General features: G+C 46.5%; 1 protein-coding gene across 2 annotated transcripts in view; it reads right to left on the bottom strand.

Annotated features, from left to right (window-relative positions):
- The window catches only part of TDRD12 (tudor domain containing 12), a 71,549-nt gene that overhangs the window by 48,245 nt on the left and 11,107 nt on the right, over window positions 1-12,197 (bottom strand). For both annotated transcript variants that reach the window (XM_086689578.1, XM_025914712.2), the window contains exons 4-8: window positions 10,817-10,936; window positions 8,084-8,139; window positions 6,791-6,876; window positions 1,169-1,358; window positions 296-388 (exon numbers count right to left, since the gene is read on the bottom strand). In XM_086689578.1, the coding sequence (XP_086545704.1) occupies window positions 296-388; window positions 1,169-1,358; window positions 6,791-6,876; window positions 8,084-8,139; window positions 10,817-10,936 (545 nt within the window). The remainder of the gene's footprint in view (window positions 1-295; window positions 389-1,168; window positions 1,359-6,790; window positions 6,877-8,083; window positions 8,140-10,816; window positions 10,937-12,197) is intronic.

Raw genomic sequence — 12,197 nt, 5'->3', positions numbered from 1 at the left:
AACCCATATGTATACTCAGAGAACAAATAATAATCACTGGTGTGGGGCTGGGCTTGAAAAAATCAGTTTTACGCATAACGCCTCTTATACATGCTCTTTACATTACAATAAAATCCTCTAAGTAGGGACTGCACAGCAAATGATCTCTGCCAGCTTCTACATCATACACGGGTTCCATGAAATTAAGAGAAAGAGAGAAAATTACCATAGCCCTTCTACACAACCCTTAATACTCTTTAGATAGTTGAGTGTTCTTTTACGCTGCCTATGAAATGCCACAAACAAGTAAACTTACCCAGGATCACAGCAGTTGGCCCAAGGTCACCAACAACACCCTTGGGCCATGGATGCTGAAGGGACTGAGCCAGAAAAGTTAAACCATGTGAATCTGATGGAAAGAACACAATTCAGGATTAAAGCATGAAATAAACCCAAACTACAAATGCAAATTCACTGGCCTACTATTTCAGCTCTCGCTTTTGCTGGAAGGTCAGGGGGGACCTAACTTGGGGCAGGAAAGCAGAGTGAAGGAGCTAAGGAAAACGGAATTGAGAGAGAAACATTTAAAATTATTTCCACTGTCCATCACAGACTCTTCTCAGATTTCCCTGCTAATAAATAGCTCTTTTAAAATGTGTCTAAAATGGGGCGCCTGGGTGGCTCAGCACGTTAAGCATCCGACTTCGGCTCAGGTCATGATCTCACAGTTCGTGGGTTTGAGCCCTGCATCAGGCTCTGTGCTGACAGCTCAGAGCCTGGAACCTGTTTCAGATTCTGTGTCTCCTTCTCTCTCTGCCCCTCCCCTGCTCACGATTTGTCTAAGATAAACATAAAAAAAAAAAATTAAAAGTGTCTAAAATGGTAGGCATATGACCTTGTTTTAATAATATCTTTAAATTATGAATTTGTGGACTTCTGAAAATGTACTTCCATGTTAATAAGAAATGGAGAACAGTTTTTCCTGGTCTCATAAAAACAAACATCCTGTTGATAGGACCTCAAAACGTGCCACAAAATCACTAGGATTAAAGTTAAAATATTAAATTCAGAGTCCGAGTCTCTGCCTCCGTATAGGGAAAGTATGCACAGCTTACATCAGTTCAGTAAGATTCACACAAATAAGACAATTAAAAAAAAAAAAAACTCGTATCGATGAGGATGCACTCACTTTCCATTCCCTGAGAATCTTTTCCTTGCAAAAACATTGGCCAAAGAGTAAGCGCTGGATTGAGTTTACTGGAAAAGGATGCAGACTTTCTATTCAATCGTGGTTTCTCTACAGAATGAAGGTTTTTATTCTCCTTGGGTGATATGTAACGAGCAAAGTTCTTCGCAACCAGATCATCATTAACACAGACCTGCACAATTTTGGACGTTTCATGAATGAGACAAATAGAGTCAAGTAAGTGACTGTTCAGAAAATATCCCCAACTTGACCCCAAATTTCAACCTTCAGAAAAAATTATTTTATAGGACATAATTTGATAGAAACCAATTTCTTGAGTTTTGCCCTGATGATGATGAACTAGGTATTTCTGACCAGCCCACCTGATAAGGAAAACAGTAAGAATCTGCACAAAATATAAGAAGTATCTTCTTGAAAGCACTGGAGAGCTAACATGACTTTGCCAAGCAGAGATCTGGGGGGTTGGCAAGACAAAGCACAAATCATCAAAGGAAAAACTGACAGGAGCGCCTGGGTGGGTCAGTTAGTCATGATCTCACGGTCCGTGGGAGTCCGGCTCTGTGCTGACAGTGTGGAGCCTGCTTGGGATTCTGTCTCTGCCCATCCCCTGCTTGTGCACACAGACACGCACACATTCTCTCTCTCTAAAAATAAAGAAACTTTAAAATAAACTTTAAGAAAGAGAAACTGATAAGTAAGACTTCATCAAAATTTAAATTTTATGCTTCTCAAAAGATACTGTTAACAGATAAAGAGCAGGGGCGCCTGGGCGGCTCAGTTGGTTAAGTGTCCAACTCTTAATTGCGGCTCAGGTCATGATCTCATGGTTCCTGGGATCAGGCCCCCTGCATCGGGCTCTGTGCTGACAGCCTGGAGCCTGCTTGAGATTCTCTCTCTCCCTCTTTCTCTGCCTCTTCCCCACTCGTGCTCTCATAAATAAATAAACAAACAAACAAACAAAATTTTTAAAAAAGAGAGGTGAGCAATCTACAGATAGGGAGAAAAAAAATTTTTTTTAATGTTTACTTACTATTGAGAGAAAAAGAGCACAAGCAAGGGAGGGACAGAGAGAGGGAGACACCGAGTCTGAAGCAGGTTCCAGGCTCTAAGCTGTCAGCCCAGAGCCCAATGTGGGGCTTGAACTCATGAACTGTGAGATCATGACCTGAGCCGAAGTTGGAAGCAAAACTGACCAAGCCACCCAGGCACCCCAAGGAAATATTTTTAAAATTTTCTATCTGGATGGACATGTATCCAGAATATATAAAGAACTCTCAAAACTTAGTAAAAAGATGACAAATAACCCATTTTAAAAATGGGTAAAACACAATGGAATATTACTCAGCCATAAAAAAGGCTGAGATTTTTGCTATTCGCAACACCACAGATGGACCTAGAGGATATTATGCTAAGTGAAATAAGCCAGAAGACAAACACTGTATGATTTTACTTATGTGTCGAATGTAAAAAGCAACAATAAACAAACAGCAGAAACAGAACCATAAATACAGAGACCTGACGGTTGCCAGAGGAGATGGGGGAAGGGGAAGGTACAACATGGGTGAAGGGGAGTAGGAGATACAGGCTTCCGGTTATGGAATGAAACAGTCACAAGGAAAAAAGGTTCACAGGGAATATAGTCAATGGTATTGTAATAGTGTTGCATGTGACCAATGGGAGCCACACTTGTGGTGAGCACAGCATGGTACAGGCTCATTAAATCACTATGTTGTACATCTCAAACTGACGTAATGTTATGTATCAAATATATTTCCATTTAAAAAGTCATCAAAAATGGGCAAAATACCCAAATACTTCATCAAAGAAGATACATGGATTGCAACAGCATATGAAAAGATATGTAACATCATGAGTCGTTAGGGAAAATGCACAGTTAAACCACAATGAGATACCACCACACACCCGTCAAAGTGACCAGACAAGTGTTGGAGAGGAAGTGGAGGAAGCAGCATCACATGTTGTTCATGGAATTGTAAAATAGTTGATCCCTTTGGAAAACAACAGGCCATCTCTTAATACCTACACTACCACCCAGAAATTTGACTCCCACGTATTTATTTTCCCAAGAGAAATGAATGCATGGGTTCACAGGAAGAACTGTACGTGAATAGTCATAGCAGTTTTTTTAACAGTCCCCAACGGTTCCCAAATTCAAATGTCCACCAAGAAGTGAACAGATAAACACACTATAATATATCCAGACAACGGCAGAGTATTTGACAATTAAAGGGCTAAGGTGGACATACACTAAAATCATTCTGCTGAGTAAAAGAAGCCAGGTAAAAAAGAAAACACCCTTCCTTAGAGAGCCAGAAAAGGGATGGTGGGTCCTGTTTTTCTTTTCCCGACAATTACGACCTCATGCACCCACTGTGAGTTCTCTCTGCTAGTAAGCGTGCCTTCTGCACTCCCCGACCTTGAAGTAACAACAACTTATCGTCTGCACACAACCACACAGAAGAAAAGAGACCTACTGGAAAAGCAAAAAGAAAGCAGTAAAGAACTTGTTCAAAGATGTTTTGGGGTGCCTGGGTGGCGCAGTCGGTTAAGCGTCCGACTTCAACCAGGTCACGATCTCGCGGTCCGTGAGTTCGAGCCCCGCGTCAGGCTCTGGGCTGATGGCTCAGAGCCTGGAGCCTGTTTCCGATTCTGTGTCTCCCTCTCTCTCTGCCCCTCCCCCGTTCATGCTCTGTCTCTCTCTGTCCCAAAAATAAATAAACGATGGAAAAAAAAATTTTTTTAAATAAAAAATAAAAAAAAAGATGTTTTACAACAGTCGTCCAAGAGCCAACATTTTGTTACTTTTACCAAAGTGAAAAGTAAGCAGTGAAATGTAAAAATAAGTAATGTGAAATTGACAAGGATGTGGGGGAAACCCAAAATGCACCACCAAGAGTAACAAGGGAACCTTACTGCAAATGAATAACATCATCACCAGGAAGAGGGCTGGGCAAGAAAACAGCCCACCTAAGTAACTTTGGAATACAGTGTTTCGGCTGCACCTGTAAGGCTAAAAACAAACTTCTTTTTCATAGGAATGTGGGTGAGCAATTCCAGAATTACTCCATGCGAATACTAGCATTAATCAAACAAGTATGTGGTAGCTAACAAGAGGTTTCCCCGCTGTTGGGAACAGGTGTCACGATAAGGAACGGGGAGGGCCAGAAAGAAACCTGCGATGCCAGACTAGAATGAGAGATGCGGAGTTGTGTGTGCATGGACGAGCGAGCACACGTGCACATACTTCCTAACTGTCTGCAGAGACGGCCTACAATCACCGGCCCCCGGGAGCCACAGAGCACACCTTGTGCCCTCGTCTTGCTATCTGAATACCATTCTTGTGCAAGAAGCAGCTGATTCCAGAGCTGGGCTGGAAGATGACAAAATTGGCCTAGAGCACCTCATGGTACCAAAATGTAGAAAGTTTTCAACAATGATGGGGTACACTGAAAGGACACGTAGGCCACTTTGAAGAAGCTGCTAATGGCCAAATCGGTGACGACTTGAGCAAGAAAATAAGGACAGCAATGGATTATATCCCTTAGAGTAAAACAAACAGCCAAGAGTCCATACTAAGATAAATTACTGAATCAATTTAATAAGTGGGGGGAGAAGGGCCAGTTCTTTACACAATTCCAATTAAAGAATGTAGAAGGCTTGGGGTGCCCGTGTGGCTCAGTCGGTTAAGTGTCCAGCTTCAGCTCAGGCCACGATCTTGAGGTCCGTGAGTTTGAGCCCCGCATCGGGCTCCGTGCTGAAAGCTCAGAGCCTGGAGCCTGCTTCGGATTCTGTGCTGCCCTCTCTCTCTCCGCCCCTGCCCCAATCGTGCTCTGTCTCTGTCTCTCAAAAATGAATAAATGTTAAAACAAATTTTTTTCAAAATGTAGAAGGCCTGACGCAAAAGGGGCAAGCACCACGGGAATAAGCACTGCAGGCAAGAATCACTGAGGCGTATCTGCACAGCCCCAGGATATCTCCCCGTAAGATACTTCACAATTTGAAAAGGAAAAAGCAGTAACTGCACAGGGCACACCCGGCAGACACCACCTTAACCAGGTGATGGAGGTGAGCCCGACGTCAACATCAGAAACCCCCTGCGAGGATGCAGACAAGGGCACGAAGGTCACTTCTGTAACATTCTTGCCCCAAATGTACCACCTCAGTCTAATCACATCAGGCAAACCCAAGTTGAGCAACATTCTACAAAATAACTGGACAATACTCCAGAAGTGTCAAGGTCTTGGAAGATGAGGAAAGACCGAGGAACTACCACCGACAGGAGGAGACTAAGGAGACAGCATGAGATCCCGGATCAGGTCCTAGAGCAGAGAAAGCAATTAGTGGGAAAATGGGAAAAACTCAAACTAGGTCCGTGGACTTGCCAAAACAGCATTTTAGGGGCAGCTGGGTGGCTCCAGGCAGTTAAGCATTTGACTCTCGATTTGAGCTTAGGTCACGATCTCACGGTTCGTGGGTTTCAAGCCCTGTGTCAGCCTCTGGGCTTCTAGCGCCAAGCATCCTTACAATTCTCTCTCCCTCTCTCTCTGCCCCTCGCCCCCACTCGGCATGTGCATTTGCACTCTGTCTAAAAATAAAAATGTTTTAAATGTTTATTTTTGAGAAAGACCGAACACGAGCAGGAGAGGGGCAGAGAGAAAGGAAGACACAGAATCCAAAGCAGGTTCCAGGCTCTGAGTTGTCAGCACAGAGCCCGACACGAGGCTTGAACTCACCAACTGTGAGATCACGACCTGAGCTGAAGTTGGACACCTAACCGACTGAGACACCCAGGCGCCCCAAAAATAAAATAAATCCACAGTTAAGATGCCTCCTGTTGCTCCATCTTTTTGCCCTGTGCCACCCTCCATAAGGGGGGGCAGCCACCCTAATGGTAATGGCTGATAACGGGGGGTAGGGAGTTCACGTTATGCCCACCTCCTCCCTACTTAGGTTGTCTCAATTTTCTACGAGGAGCACATATTACACATAGCGAGAAAATTATGGGTGGAAAAAAAGCAACAAACTCAAAGCCATACAAATATGTGTATTTATAAAAACTACGTCCTGGGGGGCACGTGGGTGACTCAGTCAGTTAAGCATCCGATTCTTGATTCTGGCTCAGATCTCACGGTTCGTGAAATGGAGCCCCAAGCTGGTCTCTGTGCTGACAGCAGGGAGCCTGATGCAGGGCTTGCGCTCATGAACCACGTGATCATAACCTGAGCCGAAGTCAGACGCTCAACAGACTGAGCCACCCAGGCACCCCAACTTTTTTATTTTCTTGAAGTTTATTTATTTTGAGAGAGAGCAAGAGCGTGCATGCGTGTGGGGGGGAGGGGCAGAGGCAGAAGAAGAGAGAGAATTCCAAGCAGGCTCCACGCTGGGCACGGTGCCTGATGTGGGGCCCCATCCCATGATCTGAGATCATGACCTGAGCCAAGATCAAGTTGGACACTTAACCGACTGGACCACCCCGGGGCCCCTAGGTGTGAATGACACTCTTTTCCTTAGTGTTTACTCTTTATTAAAATAAAACATTTAAGTAATGACAAAACATTCTTCAAATGCAATTCTTTCACTTACTTTCTCATTTTTTATGGTTACGTAAAGGTAGACCTCAAAAGTATCTTCTTCCACGGCGCACAATTTGGCTTCCACCTGGGTAGTTGCTAAATAGCATGAATGAACAAACATAAAAGAGCTGATATTAAAAGTGTACTTGGAACAATCGTATTCCACCCATCAATCTGTACTCACCACTTAGCATCACCCAGAGCCACCAGGGCTGCTGGCTTCCCCCCCAGGGGCGGTGGGTGAGCGGAGACCAAGGTTCTCCCCGCGTGGAATCAGCCACGCTGCCCCTGCCTGCGAACACCCTGAGCAGCTCTTGGCCCTCTTTCCTTCCGGTGCCTCCCAAATCCACTTCCTGCTCAGTCTCCCGCCTGAGTCACTCCCCACTGCCGACGCCCCGTCAAACAGAGCTCCCGGCGCCTCTCTGAGACCCAAGAAGCCACGCTGCAGTTCCAGGCTTGGGCACCTTCAGGCCCCACGCGAAGTCTGTCACAAACGCGTTTCATTTCACAACTGTCACCGTCATTTCCAGGTGAGGAGACCGGGCTCAGAGAAGGCTGCAGGGCAGGATTCAATCCCAGGAGCTCTGCTCCCTCCACACCTGTATCTCCTAGTGTTCCCCCCCCAACCCCCCGTGGGCTCGCAAGGGCCCAAACTCCACAGCTGGAGACCTTCCCAACCTCTCCTGTCTCCCAGGCCCCAGCACCTGGCTCTCCCTTCGCCCAGACAGTGGGGCGGCACAGGGGAGGGGCCGGGACCCCAGCAGGCACCAGGCAGCAGCCCAGGCATTTCACCCCCACTTTTCCTCAGAACAGCTCTGGGAGGCAGGCATAGGCATTTGGCTCTTGACTGCCAGGGGTCAGGACAGATGTCACACGAGACTGTACTTTACAGTCGACAATACAAAGAGAGCACACTGTATAGCTTCTCTGAGACTGCCTATGCATCTTAAATAGGCAACAATGATCATTACACATCACTGAAAAAAGAGAGGCTTTCCATCAATTGCAGGTTTAGTGAAATGCACGGACATTTATTTTGTAGTGCACAGCTTCCATGCAAACCAAGGGGCAGGACTATTGTTGGGGAAGGGTCCCTCACCTGAACAGCCCCTTTCTCATTCTCCATGACTGACATCCACACCCACTCCCAAAATTTCAGGGGTGCAGAGTCACTGTGACACAGGGTGGACAGAGTTCCAGGTAACAGATGAACACGCACATCTCAAACCCCCTCACCAACGGCAAGATAAACCCCCTGAGTGTCAGTTCAAAGCAGGCTGCGGTGATGATGCACCTGCCTTACCTTTCAGGATGTTCTGAAAGTACTGAATAGCTGCACTGTCCCACTTCTTGGCAGGTCTGGAACAGGAAACAGATGCCACCTTATCAAACACAAATCTGAGGCTAGGACACCAACATCATTTTGTAAGCCACAAGCTGGACGTTTCTGACACTGCGTGGTGAACATATGACACGGATGCTGGGGAGCTCGGCCCCGGCTCTGGCTTTGGGGGTGACCATCCCAGCCACGCCCTGCAGGGGGCCCTCTTGCCACTGCCGCCTGCACCCAGTGCAGAACCTCACAGAGAACAGGCCCATCTTGGGGCTTCCAGAGTGGCCGGTGCATCGCCTTCCCAACACCAGTGTCCCCAGTGACCTGGGACATATCTGTCTCCCCAGCCAGAACACAAGCTCCCTGGGGCAGGGACACTGCGTGTGCAGCACTCCACATGTGACTGGTTAGACCAATATGGTAAGAGCGGCTGGGGGAAAGCTGGCCATCGGTGCCTCACAGCCTCTGTCTCCCGCTTTCTACCTATCACCTTGCCCTTTCCTGTGCTTGCTTTGGAAAGAAAATCTAAGAAGAGCTGTAGGCGGTGGAAGACAAGGAGAAACCAGTATTTGGAAGCAAGGAACAAAAATAATGGAAGTAAAGGTAGAGTGACCAGTTTTCTGTCTCCGCTGGTTTGATTCCCCAGAGATGCCACCACCACGCTCCAGGGGCTGTTTTAAGGATCAAACAAGGTAACATACACAAAGCACCCAGCCCCATGCCTGGGCTAAGATGTTGTTTTTACTAAAATAGATATTAAGCACATTACTTCAAGAAAATCACAAAGGGGTTCTAAAAGGAGGCAAAAAAAAAAAATTTAAGACAGTGGTTCTAAAACCTTGCTACACACAAAAAATTACCTAGTAAGTTTTTAAGAATGAAAGAAAATGGCCCAAAAGAAAAATCGATCTAGGCTTTCACAGGTAAACCAATCATACAGTCTGTCTCTTTCTCTCACGCAAAAAATAACCACATGAAGAGATACCCAACTTTATAAGTTGGAAAAATACAAATTAAAAACAAAATACCATTTTCACCCAGGAAACAAGCAAAAATTTAAAAAGCCTGGTGATAATTAACGTCGTACAGGAAAAGAGCACTCTATACCCCAGTGACGCGAGTATAAATTGCTAGGCCTCCTGGAGGACCATGTGACAAAATCTACAGAAACCGTAAAACACATATTGTCACAGACGTTCTAGGTGAAGTGCAAACACAAAGGTACCACATGTGCCTGCACGGAGGGTGCGTCCAAGGCTGGGAAAGCTCCCTGAGGAGCACCGCAGTGCTGGGAAGGTGGTGACCAGACGGGGAAGAACGAGATACAGTCTGCCTCTGAGGGACAGCTGGGAGTGGACAGACCCGCACCAAAGTCAGCCCTGGAGGGGAAGGAGCTCGCTGCTCTGGAAGTGGGACCGGGAGGAGGCAGGGGCTGCTGCTGCCTGTGGGACCCACTCTCCCACAGTCTCTGAGGCCAGAGCGGTGTGGGCTGGCCGCAGGGAGCCTGGCGGGGCATCGGCAGGGACAAGATGGCTCAGCATCTATAGTGCAGCTTCTGAGGCCAGCCACAGGGCGATGCACTCACCCTCTCAAGGAAACTGTAGGTGCTGGGGGTGCAGGGAGTGTGAATGGAGGGTCTCCACAGATCCCATGAAAGCATCCACAAGAAGAGAGGCTTCCAAGTTCAGAGAACACGACGCAACATCACCAGGACGTGTAAGTTAAGCCGGAACTGTGCCGGGCCTTACACTTTTTCTTCCCACAATGCCACAGTCCAGGGTGGGGGGAGTACCAGGTGGAAGGGCAGGGCTGCCTCAGGACCTCAGGTAGCACTTGGTCAAGACAGCAGAGACCGCAGCCATACCCCTGCCACAGTACTGCCCAGTGCAGGGACCCATCCTGCACAAATATTGGCAATGCGGCCCAACACTAGGAAAATGAGGCAGAGGCGGGGGGTGGGGTGGGGTGGGGTGGGTGATATGTGCACACGTACTGCCTGCGTGTACACATCTCCATACCCCTATGTTGCATACGCACATATCCGCATTCTCACAGCAATGTTCAGCGCACAGTGCTCTGGGAACACTCTAGCTGGCTCTCAAGACGGGAGTGGTTACGTACAGCAAACAGCCAGTTATGTTCACCACAGAAAGGCCAAAGAAGGTAGTACGTTGTATTAGCAAAGAGCTTCAGCATACATTCTTAGGTTAAATTTGCAAATAAGGCAGTATGTTCTATTTTCATGAAAGGCTCCGCACAAATGAACACATAGGAAGTGCTGAATGAGCTCTGCAAATTCAGAGCCTAGACAGGTCGCAGAGGCCTGGGTAGAGAGAGGGGCTGGAGAAAAATACAATGGGCAGTTTTTTTTTTTTAAATACTCCATGAGCCTATACTTGGCAATATTTCTCTTCACACTTAATTTCCTACTTTTTGTAACTTAAAAAAAAAAAATCACAGAGCCTGGAGCTCAGGCTCGCCTATAAGCCCCTCAACTGCAGCCTCTAGAGACGCCCAGGGAATTCGGCCGCACGGCCATGTGCCAGGTTCCACACATACCAACTCAGAAGATGCCTCCTGAGGAACAAAGAAGCCTCTAGAATCACTGAGCGCTACTCAAGGGGAAGAGACGCACTGTAACATCATCCACTTGATTTCGTGACTTTTACCCACGATTCAGCATCTGTTACAGGCGGTACTTACACGATTTCAGCGCTATCTTCGCAGAAGTCAATGTGTAACGTAACAGGTTTCGTGCAGTACAGTCTGAATTTTTTCGCACGGTAGGGAAGCTGCATAAAAGTTTCTACTGCAACTCGGATGCTTAAGAGCAAAACAGAAACAGTTCCATTACAAAGAAAACTTACATATAAAGTATTTCTTTAAAGTACACCAATGCAATTAACATACCTAAAATACACAAAAACCAATTCTTTGTTTCTAATAGAGCCCCCAACAGCAGGAAGTGACTGGCAGACATCTGCTCAAGTCAGGGGGAGGGAACTGGTTCTCAAGGTGGGGGTAAAGCACAGATCCGTGACTAGCGTGTAGGTGGATATTTAGTGTATCTGTCGTTAAAACTTCATGGTGTGGGGGCGGGAGGTACCAGAAAAATTATGTCTAACATGCCTCCTCACACTAGGAAATAATGCACAATCCTGTGAAATCAATTCAACTTAAGATTTTTAAACATTAATTTCAACAGACAACCAGGATTATCTTAAAGTTTCTGTAAATGAGCAGAAACTCATTGGGTTTTTTGAGGTGTTTTTATAATTAATGTTCATCAACGCTGCACAAAAGAGGGACTCAGATTTGATGAACACGTTGTTCAGCAGTTTCATTTCCATTCTTCAGGCAAACGACAGGCCACATGCATCACCATTTCGACAGAAGCCGGTTCTCGATGCCCTGTATGGGCAGCCTCACCACGTCTTGTCTCAACCGTTCACAAAAAGGTGGCCGTCCTAACTGCCCCTCCAGGTCTCCCTGTGCTCTGTTTAATCACAGGGCTCTCTTGCCCGAAACAAGCAAAACTGAAAACTCCAAACACTAAAAATCTTTCCAAAGAATTCAACACAACATTTGATTTTATAACAATTCTGATTACTTATAAAGGTGCGGAATCACAAGCTAGAAAGGCATCTTTTTCTTAAATGCCTGCCAATTCCCAATGTCCGATAAGTCCTTTAGCCATGAAACTCTTCCGCTCAAGATAAACCTCTCACTGCAACTAAAGTCTTTTGGAAGAAGGGTCCTCAAGTTAATTATCAAACCAATATCCTCTCACTCGGAGGCAGGAAACTATAAAAAAAAAATTGCCACAAAGCCTCCTTGTTGATAGTGTTTTCTAACGAACTCTTAGTGGGTGGTCCTAGAGTCAATGAGGGCTCCTTCTCAACTGTTTCCCCACCTAATGTGACCGATGGTCACGCCCCCGCTCTGCTAAGTAAAATGACCAGGAATACTCAGACAGGTGCTCTAATCCCCCACAACCGGAGGCCGCACCACCACAGGCCCCCTCTGTGGGGACAAGATGACTCTCCGCCTCCCTGAGGACCCACCCCATCACCTGACCACACTG

Source organism: Puma concolor, chromosome E2, assembly GCF_028749965.1.
Source record: "Puma concolor isolate L17-30 chromosome E2, mPumCon1.1.hap2, whole genome shotgun sequence".
Taxonomy (NCBI): Eukaryota; Metazoa; Chordata; class Mammalia; order Carnivora; family Felidae; genus Puma; species Puma concolor.
This window is presented reverse-complemented; position numbering and strand designations above follow the sequence as displayed.